This window comes from Cimex lectularius, unplaced genomic scaffold (genome assembly GCF_000648675.2).
Source record: "Cimex lectularius strain Harlan isolate CLEC.00 unplaced genomic scaffold, Clec_2.1 scaffold93, whole genome shotgun sequence".
Taxonomy (NCBI): Eukaryota; Metazoa; Arthropoda; class Insecta; order Hemiptera; family Cimicidae; genus Cimex; species Cimex lectularius.
In genome coordinates, this window is record NW_019392669.1 from 129,714 (window position 1) to 147,388 (window position 17,675).

At 38.8% G+C, this 17,675-nt stretch overlaps 1 protein-coding gene across 15 annotated transcripts in view; it reads right to left on the reverse strand.

Annotated features, from left to right (window-relative positions):
- Positions 1-17,675, reverse strand: part of LOC106672093 (probable Ras GTPase-activating protein) — a 588,817-nt gene that overhangs the window by 88,412 nt on the left and 482,730 nt on the right. Inside the window, exon 1 of one of the 15 annotated variants that reach the window (XM_014403233.2) lies at positions 6,497-7,274. The exons of the other annotated variants lie outside the window; for them this stretch is intronic. Coding sequence (XP_014258719.1) covers positions 6,497-7,061 — 565 coding nt within the window. The 5' untranslated portion in view covers positions 7,062-7,274. Of the gene's footprint in view, positions 1-6,496; positions 7,275-17,675 lie in introns of those variants that run through there. 15 annotated transcript variants of the gene reach the window in all.

Sequence of the window (17,675 nt, forward strand, 5' to 3'; positions counted from 1 at the left end):
CACAACGGATAAAAGTAATAGTACGTACTGCACATTCAAACAGAAATCGGAAGGAGTCCTTGAAATTTCAAGGCGATCTACCGTTCAAGGAGGTTTCCAGACTAAATATTTCTTTTTTTCACTCTCGGGGGATTTCAATTTATTAACAGATCGTACGTCCAATTGTGTTTTTGTGGGGTCGACCGCAGGCCGGAAAGGGCGTTCCAGATGAGGAAGCGCTGCACTGACGAGAATGTACGCACAGTCCGGTCCGCACGGTTGGTTCAAAAAAAAATTTCATCAGTTAAAGTCTGTTAAACAGAGCTTTGTTGAGCCGTGTGGATCACTTGATTTTTAGTTAAAAATTTAACTTAAGATGGTAAAGTCCGAGGTTTTTGTTTATTCAATTTTGCGAGTACGCCTGAGGCACGTTCTCTCGCTATTTCACCCGCTTGTAAAAAACAAGAAGGTAAGGGTAAAAGCGAGGGTAATTTTTCACAATTACCGTATCCCTTCTCGCAGTGGACACTAACCGGATTGTAGAGTACGTGACCAGACGTGAATCTGAAGGAGTTCCTTACGAGGGCGGCCCACCCCGCACAAACATCCCTCCGCCGTCGGTTCGGGGAGTCGAAAGTCGGAAAATAACTCCGAGGGGTGTTTTACCCCGGTTTGTTTATTTGGACGGGCCTTTTAGGGGTGATACGCTCCGTTGGAACCGGGGTACATCCTTAAGAACCGAGGCATTTTTTTTAGTCCATAGCCATCTAGACCAAAATAAAACCGTAATTCTTTAAACTCAAAATTTACATCAGTCGGTCTTTTTTATAACTATTAAAAATTTATTAAGTTTAAAGGCTTGCATTGTACTAGAAACCGAGGTAGAAAAATCAACCATGCTTAATCTTCTAATTTCCCTATATTCTCAGATGATCAATTCTTGAAAAGCAAAAAATCCAATAGTGAGAACTTCAGTAAAGAACTCAATTCATAAATCGGCCTTAAACCAGGGACAAGGGTAAACAGCGAGACTCGACGGACCTTTCACTTTCCTCCCTCTCTCGATATCAACGTTGTCTTTTTACCTCAAATTGAAACCGGAACAGTGTATTAAACCAATTCAAGATAATTGGACTTAGTTGCCTCCGCCCATATTCAATTGAGCCTGTGGGGAGAGAAAATTTCTCGATTTCCTTTCATTAATCAACAGACGTGTGTTAATATTAAAATATTACAATGGTCTATTCTGTTCAGATTGTTTTAAACCGAGGCGATCATGAACATAATACAAGAGTAAAAAATGCCATAAGCAATCTGGCTTCGGTACTTTAAAAATACAAAACAATGCTAATGAAGCTCACACTCCCTCTTTACACTCTCTCGCAAGACACACTCTCTCTCACACAATGAAACTAACTTGCACCACTCAGTTTCCCTCCCTCAATCAAGTCACTCACATCCCTCTCTTTTCCAAATCCCACAAGCACTCTCTCATTCACTACTCACTCATATCACTCGCACGCTGCCATATGCACTTCCTCTGACAGAGGTTCACCCTTTCACTCATAAGGTCACTCTCTCATTAAATAAAACACTCACGTGTATCTCCTTTTCATTTAATACATCTCACTCACATCACTCTTTTTATCACAGTCACTCACACTCACTCCCTAACATCATTACATATATGTCACTCTCTCACATTCAATGAAACTCCCTCAGGTCACTATCTCACTCAATGAAGCTCACTTTCTTTATCACACTCACTTCCTTACATCCTTACATATATGTCACTCCCTTTCATTCAACGATGACCATTCACATCACTCTCACCCTACCACGCCAGGACGCTCTCCCATAAATTAAAGCTCATTCACATCACTCTCTTTCCCCACAATACCCTGCTCATTCACTTTCACTGTCATTCACGTGACACACACACTCACCACTCACTCGATAAAGTTCACTCACATAATTCGCTTTACCTCACTAACACATTTCACGCCGTTTCATTCAATGAAGCTCACACACATCAATCTCATTCTACCACATGGCTCCTTCTGACAGGACGTTCTTCCTCCCATTCATTCACATCCCACTGTCATAAATAAAGCTCATTCACATCACTCTGTTTCCCACAATACCCCGCTCATTCACGTGACACACTCACCACTCACTCTATAAAGTTCACTCACATAATTCGCTTTACCTCACTAGCACATGTCATACTGTTTCATTCAATGAAGCTCATTGATATCACGCTCATGCTACCACATGGTTCCCTCTCACAGGACGTTCTCCCTCCCAATTCAATCACTCTGTTTCCCATAATACCCCGCTCATCCTACTACTCAATCACGTGTCACTCTCACTCACTTACTCACATAACTAGCTTTATCTCGCTAAAACATGTCACGCCCTTTCATTCAATGAAGCTCACGTACATCAATCTCATGCTTCCTACAACATGGACTCCCTCCCATTAACTCACTTGACACTCTCATAAAATAAAGCTCATTCATATCAATCTCTTTCCCACAATACCCTAGCTCATTCACGTGACGCTTTACTCACTAACACACATTACTCATGCTGTTTCGTTGAATGAAGCTCACTCACATCACCACCCTCCCTCTTATTCACTCACATGACACTTTTCCATAAAATAAAGCTAACTCACATCATTCTCGTTCCCACAATCCCTCATATGAAACTCATTCCCATTATTCTTATTAATTAACTTTTGGATGGTTTTCGTGCAAAATAGCTTTAAAAGTAGCTAAAATTAGAGATATAATAACGCAAGAAAGTGTTTTTTTTAAGAGAGGAAAAAATCTGTGATAAGTGTTTAACAGGAAGTCAGATACGCGATTAAAAGCGACGGTTGTGGGAAAAAAGTCGGATCGCGATAAAACGATGGTTAAATTTTATATAAAAATTTATCACGAGTATAAATTTCGGACCTAGTTAGTCCGAAGTTGGTTTTTTCTAGTAAATTTATCATTATCAGGGGGGAAAAGATAATTTTTTTAAATTTTCTCAGGAATGTTTGTCATTAAATATCGTCTTTAACGTAGAAAATGCGTAGTGATTGTGTTACAAGTTACGAAGAATGTGAAAGGAAAAGGCCAAATGAGTCACAAGTAAGCCAAGAAGACACGCACTTTGCGAATAATCTCACTGCAATCGTCTTTCGTAATAGATAAGAGAGTTTGATAATTCAATATTTACGTTCAGTTTATATATTAAAATGTATAATATGAAAATCTAAATAAAAAATTTATGACTGGACATTCCAGTCGAAATTTGGTAGATTTTTTCCCGGTGCCGAAGAAGTAGGAAGCAATGTCGGTTTTGTATTATTCAACTGCTCAGCTCGCGGGTCGTGAAGTCGAAAAGTTGTTTTCTTTTCTTTACTCTGGCCGTGTGGACAAACGGGTTTGTGAGTGCGTGCTCGAGGCCTACCTGGAAAAGGTCCATTCTCGTTTCCTACCTGGCCCCAGGTACGACTTTACCAAAATGCGTCTCGTCTTTTTTCCTTTCGAAAAACCAAAACAATTTTGTCGGACGAAAATAGTCTGTATTGTCTTTTTATCGGAGCCTGCGTGACTTATCGGCACTTTCCATGGTTCTTTAATATTTTTTTTCTTCACAAAATTAAATCTAAACAAACGAAATTTTATGGTAAACAAAAAACCGCAGGGTTTGAGGAAATGTGTCAACTTTTGATAATTCCTCCAGTGGTCTCCGGGTTGATAAACCAATTGTTTCATAGTCCATATCATCTTGGTCTGCCCATCCTAGCAGATTTACGGTAGTGCGTTTCGGCATTTCGCCTTCAGTGTTTGCGTGATTTCTGTTGAGGACAGACAGATTTAACGTCTTCAGTTCAGGAATTCTTTAAAAATAACTAGAAACACATTATGACAGCATAATCAAAAATAAAATTTGCCACGTCTATAGGGAAAGGCGTTGCTGAAAAGAAGACCGATCTTAAAGTTGCATTTAAATTTAAAAAAAATATGCCTGCTCTCAAATCCATTGATAATATGAACTGATTCATATTTTTTTGATATCTCTCGTGAAAGAACATATCCGCTTTATAGACTTCTATGAGAAAAAAAAATTCACAACATGATCAATTTACAAGAGAAGACGGGTTGAAATCACTGGAGAATTTTAAGAAACGACATAAGTACACACAGACACAGATACACACACACACACACACACACACACACACACACACACACACACACACACACACACACACACACACACACACACACAAACACACACACACACACAAACACAAGCGCGCGTGTAATATATATAAAATAAATAAAACTAAATAATAGACAAATTAATTTATTTTATCTAAGAATTCGGTTGAGATGAAAAATTAAGTGTAACGAGTGGGATTAGAACCCACGACCTTTGGCTCAATACGCAACTGCTCTAACCACCAATTAATTGAAATAATTAATATGCTCAATTATGACCGCTAAACCTGCATGGATTAACATAAAATTTAAAAAAATCAACAGCCATTCATGAAAACTAAACTTTACTCGAAGGGTGTTTGATTTTATGATTTTGTCGTCATCCGAAAAAATGCCTAACATCTTTTTTCAAAATTAAGACAGGTAATTTTTTCACAAACTTTATGCAAGCAGAACCATTTACTGGAATATATCAAACTACTGGAAATGGTGAAATGACGAAGAGGGTCTGATATAACAAAACAACGAGACTAGGCGGACCAGGATGATCGGAAACGACCAAGGTACATATTCACAGCTCCGAAAAACCTCAAGGGTTTTTAATATATAATAAATTCTTTTTTTTACAAAATTTTTGTATACTTTAAAAAAAATAAAATTAGTACCATTTACTGGAATATATCAAACGACTTAAACACTGCTGCTCTAACCATTTGAGCTATTGTGGCTATGACGATCAAATGGTTACCACCGTACTGAGCCAAAGGTCGTGGGTTCGAATCCCGCTCCTGACACTAAATTTTCATTTCAACCAAAAACCTTTGATAAAAATAAAAATTAATTGGAATAATTAATATGGTCAATTATGACCACTAAATAAATATGGATAAAATAATAAACGTTTAACTTTTATTGCCATGGCGAGAAACCGGAAATTCTTGGGACGATACAGTCATAGGTGAGAGGTGAGAAGAAAAATAGAGGATTCAAAGGCCAACTGAACGGTAATAGAAGAATTAAAAAAAGTAGTTTTTGTACTGTTCATGTTCGAAACATTAAAAAACTTTTCATATTTCAAACTTTTATACGTAAATTTTTTATAGATTACTTGGATATACGGTTGTTTACTAAAAAGAACCCATGGGAAAGTAAATAAAGGACCAAGAGATCATAACAACCCGCTATTCGTGTAAACAAAATGTTAATTTTTCATAATGGGAAGTGAAAGGGGAAAAAGATTTTCGAAAAAGTGAAAATCTTGAGAACACCGGCGGCTGCTCATATTCGGCTAAGATTGGCTTTATACGAGAAAAAATATCAATACACAAGAAATGAACAATTCTCGTAAAAAAAAGAGACCTAGAAATTTAATATGATTTACTCATTTTGACTAGAATTTGGATGAAGTTTTAAGTCGATTTGCTCTAAACCCTCAATTTTTAATATAAATGTGTGTTTCAGTGACCTGTTGTTTCATAATTTGATGAATTCGTGAGGAGCGGTCAAGAACGAGATAGTACAGGAAAACACCGTTTTTCATTTTTTCCCCCGACGTTTCGACCTTTATTAGGGTCATCTTCAGGGCGTAAAATTTTGTGCAATTCTTGTGGTGTCATATTGTTTTTATTTTATCTCACAACACTTTCACACAAAACCAATACGTCACTACATGATTAGCATCTTTATGCGCTGAAGATGACTCAATAAAGGTCGAAACGCCCGCAAAAAATGAAAAATGTGTTTTTCTAAACTATCGCATTGTAGACCGCTCCTCAAGACTTCAACAAATTAAATTGTAATATAAAGAAGAAATGTGTTGACAACAAATCACATACAACACACATGTGATCTAATTTGATCCATAGTTCGTCAGAATACACGTTATTTCTCCCCGGAATCTGATAAATTCCGGTCATTTGTGAATAAGCATCGAAGCTTGTTTTGATATACTCAACAACTTGAGACATTTCGAGGTGTAAAAAAAAACTGGGTAGTTCTGTCGTTCGTTAATTTTGTGCGATAAATTAACCCGAGAAAGTTCGGCCAAGCTTTGTCGCTTTTTCGACCGTTTTGATCTATTTCTTCTCGCTTTCACTTTCGTCGGGGGCGCGGTTGGCGGGACCTCGTCCTCCGATCGAAACTTAAAAGCTTTAAATCTTGCACGTTTCGACTTCTTCGGGATTAGAACTCGGGTCGTGTGTGCCAAGGCTAATCTACATTTCACCGCCCCTCCCTCGTTTTACTCGTTTGGCAAGAATTCTATTGAGTAATTTATGTGTATTCTTTTTTCTGACCTGAGTGGACGGCTTCGTCGTCGTCGAGCTTGACGTGCCTCCTCTCCTGGGCTTTGTTCGCTGCGGACGAGAGGATGGACTCATCGTGGGACTGTTCGATGACGATGACCGGGACTTCTTCCTTGGGTTTGGGCCCAGCCCTGGTGAGGATGGTTGAGGAACTCCTCGATAACTTCCTGGACGAGGACCTCCTGATGAGGGAGAGCGGAGACCTCTGGCCCGGATGCCTCGAAGGGCTGGAAGGCGATTTGGAGATGGCCTCTAACGCCTGTGCCGACGAAGAGAGGAGCTTCGCCGAGACTTTGAGGAGAGGTGATCTGACCCGGGCCGTCGGGGAATGAGGCACGCTCGCGTTGCTCACAGTCAGCCTGGGGGACTTGAGAGGGCTTTTCGAAGGCGAAGCCCGTCTCAGGGCCGGCTTCGGCCTCTCGGATACCCTGGCGACGATTTTCTTCGGCTCGTCGCGCTTCTTGTCAGGGACGGGCGGCGTCCTCTCGGCGAGCGGCACGTAGAACGTGGAACGCCGCCGGCCGGAGCCGTTCGCGTTGTCGCCGTCCGTCATCATCACGTCATCACTTGCGATATCACACACACTCACACTGACGTTACCACTCGCCACTTCGGACACGGACTGAACACTGAAGAGGAGAGCGGGCGAGGCCGCCCTACTCTCGCCTCTGCCCGTCGGTGCGACTCGGCACTTTTCGCCGCTCAGCAACGCTCGGCCCTTTCCACTCGTCCAATCGTAAATCCGCAGAGTGGCCAATTTGGAAATAGAAAATTAACAAAAATCCTCTTAACCAAATGAATTGATATCTGTAAAGACCACAGGCACAACTGTAAATAAATAAATATCCTTTATCTTTTCCAAATTCGTTTATCAAGACCAAATCCAATTCGGGATAACTCCGGCAACTCTTGAAGACGTCACCTACCCAAAATAAGACTACATGTACATTAATTTATACTACAATAATACTGAAACTTGGAAAATTTGACACTTTAGGATACAACTTTCCGATGATCTTCAACTTGACATATTTGGTCAAGAATAGTATGCTGAACCATAATCCATATGAATATTGGGCGTACAAATCATAAATAAATATAATTATTTCGTTCATTATAGTTCGTCGTCCGATTGACCGAATAACGTTTTTCAATTAAATTCACTATTTTCGTAGTCCGCTAGACCAATTAATACTTTACAATTAATTAAGGTTTTTAGTTGAGATGAAAAACATTAATTAATTGTAAAGTTTTTCAATTAATTAATCTTTACATAAGGCATTGGTTGAGATAAAAAAGTCAGTGTCACGAGCGGATTTCGAACCGACGACCAAATGGCAAAACGGAGGGAAAATTCAACTTGAGATGGGAAGTTAGTGTCCGAGTGGATCGAAGCACGACAGCTCAAGTGGTTAGAGCAGCGGCGTATTTAGCCGAAGGTCATGGGTTCGAATCCCGCTCGTGACACTGACTTTTTTTTATCTCAAGCAATGTCTTATATAAAGATTAATTAATTGAAAAATAGATATTTGGAGTCAAAAACGAATGAAAATTACAACAATAAATTTGAACAAATTAAGGATAAAAATATGTGGGTAGGAGGGAGTTAGGGATCGTTACTCCGAATTATTTTATAAGGAATTAGAAAATCTAACAGCTCATTATAGTTTTCAGTCAATCGAAAGAAATTTAACGTTTTCATTTTGATCGTGCGATTCAAATTATAAGACTAAAAAATACGTTAAAAAATATGATAAATCGTAGAACTTATTTAAAAAAATAAATAATTAACATTAATCAGCATGGAATGTGTAAGATTCGCATCGTACTGTAAACATACTAAGTTCAAGGGAATTATAGTAAAGAGGCACTGAAAACGTGAAAAAAAAAATATANGGGAGAGGGAGAGAGAGAGGGAGAGGGAGAGAGAGAGGGAGAGAGAGAGAGGGAGAGAGCGAGCTAGAGAGATAGGTGGATAGATAGATAGATAAATAGATAGGTTGGCAGAAAACAAAATATTAACTCCTGAACGTAACAATAATTAACTTGGAAAAAGGATCTTCAGTGAGGTCAAAACAGAACGACAATTCTTTGTTTTGCCGAGCTTTCGACGATTATATCGTCATTATCAGGGCCTATTTATTATACGCAAATATAACAGTTAGAACATATTATATTATTTAAAAGCAAAATTAAAAACAATTATATTTTTCTTATTTAACTCGATGAGTGTTGAAATATATCTTAAGAAAAAAAACTACATTTATAATAACAGTATTTAAAATTAGGTGAAGCTCAGTATCTATATAGTAACAATATAAAGTATGGAAATCATTAAAAACAATGAAAACAACATAATATAAAATTAAAAAAAAAAAAAAACGTGGTCGTATAGGTTACCTCGGTGGTTAAAATATACATATAAGTCCATGCCTCTTTTCTTAATTTTGTCAAGTATATTTGGATATCATAGTTTTGATTAATTTAGCTGTTTATAAAAAGTACTATATACTGGTCACTTAAATCACATGTCTCATGTCTCTCCCTTGTGGTAGAAGTGTAATTTAAGTTACCTATATATAGTACATTTCATAAACAGCTAAATTAATCAAAACTGTGATATGTTCATAAGAGAAAACAATTTTAAACACTGACAGAGAACCTAGCCCTGAAGAAAGTGAAACAAAACACCGAAAGCTTGGCGTAGTTTCAACACCAGAACATTCATTGGACTCCCCGATCCTTCGAAATATATTGTTGAATAATTCTCATATTAATGACAACCAATAAAAATATCAATACTTGACAGTATTTAACTCAAGTTTAGCAGATTGCGGCGTAAGATGTGCTCCTCCCAAAAAAAAAGGGAAAAGGAAACGAGAGAACCAAAAACTATCTTGCGAGGAAAATTTAGTTCTAAAACTATTTACGTTGAAAACGTATTAGAATTCTGTACCATCGTCACTCTTTTGTTAATCATTCAAATTACCAAATATACAGAAATAATAATATTTTATGAGCGTAGCGCCTCTTTTATATCGTGTTTCTAATTCTGGGACAGATCTGACCCGTGTGCCGTATCGCACGCACCTGGCTGGTACAGCCTTTTCCCGACATCACCCTCGTCAACAGGGGCGGGTAGCTAACCGCGTACGTGTCGCTCCCGATGTGACAAAATGATGTCAAATAATAAACTGGAAATTGCTTCTAAATTCTAATTGCTTTAGAAACGTCAAAATTAGTTCTACTGAGTCAAACTCAAAATAATATTCACTAGTTTCCGTGGTCCGCTTGGCCAATTAATATCTTTCAATTAATTAAGGGTTTTGGTTGAGATAAAAAAGTCAGTGTCACGAGCGGGATTCGAACCCACGAGCTTCGGCTCAATACGCCGCTGCTCTACCACATGAGCTATCGTGACTTCCCTCAACCTTTTGAATTTTCCTTCCTTTTCGCCATTTTTCAAATATGAGAATCCATAAAGAAAAAAATTGAAAATAAAACAGCGAATTTGATAAAAGTGTGACAACTAAGCTTCGCACCATGAAGAATATCATACGAAAGTAATGAAATACTGTATAATTCGATATGACCTGTGCGTGTCCAGATTGGATAGCAATTACCAAAGCAGCGGAATGGAAACTTCCAAGACACGAAGAAGTGACCCGCCGATGATGACAAAAGCGTACATCTTCAGACCTTAGTGATATCAGGACAATTTCCTATCGACACAAAAGCCAAAATGATCACGGCAATGACTCAGCCAGAACGTCCATCCACTCTAGGCCTAAACAGCGAAAAATGAATTTATGAACGGGTTATACAAGAGTGGCAAGAAAGGTGGAATCATCTGATAAAGGACGTCATACATACAAAACATTTCCGAGCATAACAGACCGCCTAATGTGGAAATATATAGAAAAAAGATCATTTCATGTCCCAGTAGTTTTCAGGACATGGTGATTTTTCAGAAAAGTGGCATCAATTTCGTTTGAAACAATCACCCAACTGCCAATGTGCAATGATGGGAACGTGCATCCGTGCATTTTTAGAAAGCATCAAATGCCAAAACGAAAAATAATACTGGATAACACAAACGGGTGGAAGAAATATAAAATGAAGGCAAATTCTTAAGGAAAGAGTCCCGTCAAAGCAAAATTTTTACGAAATCAGAAAATACGTTAATAAAATTACGCGACTAAAAAATTAAACATATGGCGAAGAATAATATCTATTTGCTAAGTTAACTTCTGAATTTTCTCGATTCTATGAACACGTCTGATAAATACAAGGTTCCTGTTTTGCTGACCGTCTTGAAACTTTAAAGCTTAGCTGGCCGTCTTCAACTGTCAGCAATACCACCTTAGGACAATATTATTGTTACTTGCGTAACGGGCCTTTTAAGAGTTTTATCGTGTTTACGTTTAGTAAGACAAAAGATAGTTCAAGATAGTTCATAAATAGACTGAGAAAACTTCAAACTTTTACTGGTCGTATGTAGGAGTATTGTCATTACATTCATTATTTATCTCTTTAGCATCGACCAGAGGCAACCCAAAAAGAGATGAATTAATTAAGTTAGCTACTTCGCTTTTCTATAACTCGGAGTGAAAAAAATAAATATACTTAACATAAAATAATTAATACAAAATCTGAATAACTTTAAAACCAATTAGGGAATTTAACAATCTCTGAAGGTTTCCAGCTCTGGCATTAAAGTCCCCTAATATGATAAATTTTAGACCTGAATTTTTATACGTCGGAATGATATGAAGTATAACGTTTCCGCCAAAATATTTTAACACATTGTAACCCTGTAATTTATCAAAATTAGCAAAACATTTTTCTTAATTGTGTGCACACATCTTCCTGATTGCCTGCATAGTTTACATTTCCTTTCAGTATAAATCCACGAGAGAGAAAAGTAAAACAAATTGGAAAATAAGTGAGCATCGTTTTCCTCAACAAAACTTAAGAAATGGACATTCATCTGGTTCATTAACTGTAGATTTTCTAGGTGTTGATTCTTGTTTCTTATCTCATCTATGATTGTGTGCGTCCTTTCTGGTAGCTGACTTTCGATGGGATTTCGTGGAAGAAGATGACCTGCTGAGATTTGATCCTATTTCGTTGTGTACTGTACGTTGATGGCTTGATGGTTTCTTTACTGCTGGAGGGTTTTCTGTACTTTGGAGTTAGGTCTGTTTTACTCTTTTTGGCCCTACATCAACGAACCGTCTGTTTTTTCTTTATTTTTTGTTTTCTGAGCCTTATCCTCATTGTGCTCTATCTGTGGTTTTCTCTACATTTTGGACCGCCATACTCCATGGACCGTTTGTCGGATAATTGAGAGCATCGGACATGACCCAAGATACAGGTTTACTAACCCAAAGAACCTCTGAGTATCTCATATTTTACGTTTGGATACTGTTCCCTAAATAAAGTAGGAAAATGTAACAGCTAATGATGATGGTGAAATACCGAAGTTCTTATATAACAAAACAGCGAGGCTAGGCGGACCAGGATGATCGGAGACGACCAAGGTACATGTTCACAACTCCGAAGAACCTCAAGGGTGAATCTCATTATATTTTAGTTTTGAATACTGACCTCTAAATAAAATTGGAAAATGCAACTGTCACTGAAAATGGTGAAATACCGAAAAGCGTCTGACATAACAATACAGAGAGACTAGGCGGACCAAGATGATCGGACACGACCCAAGATCAGGATCACCAATCCGAAGAACCTCAAGAGAGTAGCTCATATTTTTGTTTGGATACTGTTCCCTAAATAAAATAGGAAAATGTAACAGCCACGGAAGATGGTGAAATACCGATGGTCTTATATAACAAAACTGCGATACTAGGGGGACCAGGATGATCGGAGACGACCAAGGTACAGGTCCACCAATCCGAAGAACCTAAGAGAGTATCTCATTATATTTTACTTTTGAATACTTTTCTCTAAATAAATTGGAAAATGCAACAGCCACTGAAAATGGTGAAATACCGAAGAGCTCTCACATAACAAAACAACGAGATTAAGCGGACCAAGATGATCGGAAACGACTAAAGTACACGTTCACCACTCCGAAGAACCTCAAGAGAGTATCTAATATTATTTTACTTTTGAATACTGCTCTCTAAATAAAATTGGAAAATGCAATAGTCACTGAAAATGGTGAAAGACCGAGGAGGTCTGACATAACAAAACAGCGACACCAGGCGGACCAGGATGATCGGAAACGACCAAATCACAACATCATCACCCCAAAAAATCAAGAAGAGATCTCTTTGCGTTCAAATAAACACTGTGAAATCATATTTTATTTTTACGTGTGTGTGGTGTTTTTATTTTTACTTTTTTTTTGTGGCAAAACTGATCAAAATTAGTCGCGTAGCGCAAGTCGTAAAGAGATCGCCTCTTTTTAACTTAACCTCACAAACCTGACCATTATATATTGATAAGGTGTAGGTTTGATCTTATCGACATCGCCAGAAATAGCGAGAATGGGCGAGCCCACGATCGAACTTCTTCCAAATTCACCACAATCCTTTCCAGCTAGGATTTCAAAAGGCTTTCTCGTTCCTGTGATCCGCTAGACCTTCTAGTCCATCCTAATTGCCTTTCGGAACACGTCTCTTTGATGTCGATTTTTTTGACGTACGCTTATCCCTCCGAGGGTCAGACTAGTTTCTCCCGTGGTTTACACGATTTTCCGAACGGCTTTCTCTCCCTGGAAACCTTGTTAAATTTGCTAATCCTGAATCCGCCTAGTTTCGTGCCAACGTAGCCGGATGAAATCGCATCCAGGCCGGGAGCGAGATGAATCGATTTGTTCGGAACCTGACGGAAAGAGCTACCATGGAATTTGTAACACGCTAATCTAATTAAAAAATAGGGAAAGTTTTCCGTTTCGGACTATTTCATTGTTTAAGAGTGCTTATTAATAAGTGTCAATAGATCCTATGAACGATGTGAATAAACCGACCTAACAAGCTTCAGAAATAAACAGTTTTGATGGTTTTTCATAACAACTTGAACTACTCGAAAAAAGAAAAAGTATCAAGGTTTGGAAGGATTTGAGATAATAAGCAAGTAGGAGAATGTATATCCATAGCTAACTAAATAATTGGGCAGGTTGAATTTCAAGACAAAGCGAACTATATAAATAATCTTATATCAACTTGTGGGAGGATGGAGTTTGAGTTGAATAAAGGGCTGAGCTGTTAAAAAAAAGTCTATTCCGACCACATCCTAGACCGGGGATGAAGGGGGCTTAAACAGGTATTTTGTCCTTTCGGGCTAAGCCGCGGGCGAAGCGAACACCGACGGTTGTACCGGTGCCCTTAAAACTCTCCGGGCTGTTTGTTATGATCCGACACGGTGATCAATCGTGATGAAAACGACGTTGCAATTTACCTTTTATTGTCGGGCAGGGGGCATCTGTTTTCTGTCAGAGGACACCAGGGCATCTGCTCCGCCCCGCGGTAAAAGAGGTTAGGGGAGGCGAGGGAGATCAATTTGTCACAATCATGAATTGATGAGGTATGATTTTATCGAGGGGTCAATTGAGAAAAGGGTGTTGGATTCTGAAAGTGGTTTCACGTTTAATAGAGTTAATTAAGAAAAAAGAAAGTCGTTATACTATTATGACACAAATACTTCCATTTTTCGAGGATCATCAATAATGATAACTATATTTAAGTTAATTTTTAATAAACTGACTTCCATATAAGTGTACGATGCAAAATACACTCAGATGCAGTTTTTTTTAAAGTGTAATGAAATTTCTATGTAAAAAATGCTGCTAATCCCGTCCAATATTTGTGAGGAGTGGCACTAGTATGCAGTGTGATGGACCTGTAGGTAGGTCTTTTCTGATGGTTTTGGTCTACTGGGCAGTTGGCTTTGTATGTTAGCGTCTTTGCAGGAGATCGTTCTCTTGGTTTTTGATTTGTGTCGGCGAGATTGTCTATTTCCCGATTTTCGACTATGTCCACTTTTTGATGTTTTTGCACACCATTTTAATCTTGTCTGATTGAAGTTATGTTTTGTAACGGTTTTTGAATTTTACGATTTTTTTAATATTTTTTATTTATTTATTTATTTTTTTTTTTAACGAGGGTATTTTAACTATGAGGTTATATGAACCCTCGGGGTGCCGATGTTTTTGAAAAAAAGCCCATTTGTAAGTATGTCGGGTTCGAATGCAGGGACGCTGGATTTATCTACAGTGATGAGCGCCGTGTCAACGCCTAAACCGTTGCGGCCACCGACGCCCCTCAAATCTGCTGTGGTTTGACTGTGCCTGTTAGCGTCTTTGAAGGATTAACCGTTTTCATTTTTTTACTCAATTAATTTTTTAATGACCTGAAGTTTTTAAAATATAAACCTGATTTATTCATATTTTTGTGGAAAGGGGGTGAAAAAGCCCCCTTTTCTCATTTTTTAAAATAATTTGTTTAAAGTTTTAACTGCTCTAAATGATCTGTTTGGGTTGGATCATTGTGGTGGTTTTCTGTGAACTGAAAGAACCTTGTTCTTTATGTCTTTTGGTTTATCCCCAAGTAGAATATGGTGTGATATCCTCATGAGGTTCTGAGAAGTGATGGGCCTGCTGCTTGGTCGATCATTTTGGGCCTACAAATCCAATACTGGAGATGGCGAAATCAAAAACGCTTCTGTAGACGAAAACAGCGAGGATGATGGGTTTTCCACCCTACAGGTTCATCACCCCGTCTAAATTCAGGAGTAAATCTCATGGATACTGTTGTCATATATAAAAAAAATACCAAACTACATGCTTTCAAAATTAAAGCAGGTAGTTCATATTTTTTTAAATTTCATAAACTGCTAAAAAGGAATATTCATAAGGGCTTTTACTCCATAGATGTTGCAACGCTGCACTCAGTTGTAGGTCATCTGGCTGCGGATGGTGATAGAAAAGCCTTCTCCAACGCGTCCCACATGTGCTAAATGGGATTGAGGTCTGGAGTCAATGGGGGAAAGGGCAGATGGAAAATTTTCAGCGTTTCTAATCATTAACGAACAACTCTGCCTTTATGAGGTTTGGCATTGTCATCCAGAAGTTGAAAATACCTGAAAATGAGATCCCTAGTTTGAGGGATGTATTCCTCGATAATTTTTTGGACATAATGGACTGAGGTGAGTTGATATTCAACAATATGGAGTTCAGTTCGCCCTCCATTGTAAATCCCAGCCCAGACCATTACACCATCTCCTCCCAAACTGCCCAAACCGAAGAGAGCACGAACTGTGGCACTGTACGCATCTCTTGTTCTTTGTACTCTTCAGTGCCTGCTATCACTTCAGACAGAAACCCGACTCATCACTAAACATAACGACATTCCAATTGGATCAACCATCCAAGTGGATCACTGCACCATATCATGCGTCGTATGCCGAAGTGCGTCAGCTCTCATCTTGAGAATCAAAACGTCCAATAAGGCCTAATCGGCAAGGTGCGGACGTTAAAGATCCTCATTGTCCTTTTAAGGATGACCGAGTATTTGGGAACGCAATTCTCCATATTGTCCTGAGTTGTTGGTGGTGGCTGTTGCAGGAGGTCGTCTCAAGGCATACGATGAGAGGCCAACTTTTCCCACCAAGCGAGGATGATGGACAACCGCCAATCTTGAAGCTAAAAGACAATATCTGATTTTGGTTTACATGGCCTTTCCTGCGATGTACTTTTCTTGCTTTTTATTGTACACATGATATTTTCATCTTATGAGTTAGCCTTGTCGATGTTTTGCTTCCAGGGTGTTCTAATTGTGTCTAGTCTCCTTTTTGTTAAATAGATTGGTCAGCTTGGAGGTCTCTGACCGTGCAAAGCAATTGTTTGTACTGATCCAATCTATTGTAGTGTGTGATGTGTTTTCAAGATGACGGCGATAATTGTACGATCGTCCCCCCTGGGGCCCAACCTCTTTCTAACGAGAGTTAAACATGAGGGGTTGATTTTATAAACAGGATCATCGGCAATTAGCAATCGGCAAGTGGACGTTTGATCTGTCCTCGATTCATGTGCCAGCGGTCAAACCGCACTACACGACACTCGACCCGATTACCGAGATATTTAATTAATTTTATCTAAACTCCCGATAAAATCGTCCTCGTACATCATCCGTGAATTAATAAAAAAACGTCAAATTCTTACTACCTTCAACGCCTCCTTTATAAAGTTCACTCCACTCACCTGAAACAAAATAGATAAACCTTATATTAAATATCCACTTAAATTTATAGTTGAGACAATATATTATTTATGTTCAAAGAGTAGGGGTAGATGGCAGAAACACGAGGACTTTTTTTTTAACGTGGGTTCGCAACAGCAGAGATCATAATTATAAACTCTCAGGGTGCCGTTGTTTTTTTAAAAAACACCCATTTGTAACTGTGTCGGGTTCGAATGCAGGGCCGCTGGATTAGAACCCGGGACCTTTACCTTAGAGTGAAGAGCGCCGTGTCAACGCCTAAACCGTTGCGGCCACCGACGTCCCTATTTTCTGACAATTATACGTTGTAAGTTTAAGAAGAGGTTTTTCGATCTCCCTCTCGTTCTTCACTCGTCTAATTAGCATAGGATAAATAGAGTTTGATGGGTCTCTGCTGAACCCGCCTGAAGTGATCCCCGTGTGACAAAATGCCCTTCAGTCGCTGTTTGTTTACCTTTGCCAGTGAATAGGACGGTTTATACGTTTCTAATTTTGTGACAAAGGGCATCAAACCCTCCAAAACCAGAACCCGTGTTTACCGTCTGTTATGTAAACTTCGCCTCAGGGATTTGCGTCTGGGGATGAGGTAATGGGAACAGGATTTCGGCGTACGTTACTAGCGATCGTTCTTCGGAAAAAGATTTGAAAGGTTTCTTCTTAACTAGAACTCATCTACTGTGAAATGTTCTCTCTGAATCTTGGCCCTCCAATTTTTCGGCCATGAGCTAGGTGCGGAAGAAAAAATCCTCTTGGTCCTTTTCAGCACTATGAGCAACCATGTGTATCTTGGCCAGTTCACTGAGTCCACCTAGATTTAAAACTCATTGTTTTGTTTTGTAAATAAAGAAACACCGATTTCAGAACCACCTCCACCTCAGTTCCCACACGCAACTCAAAACTACTTGTGAACCTTAAATACCGGTTCG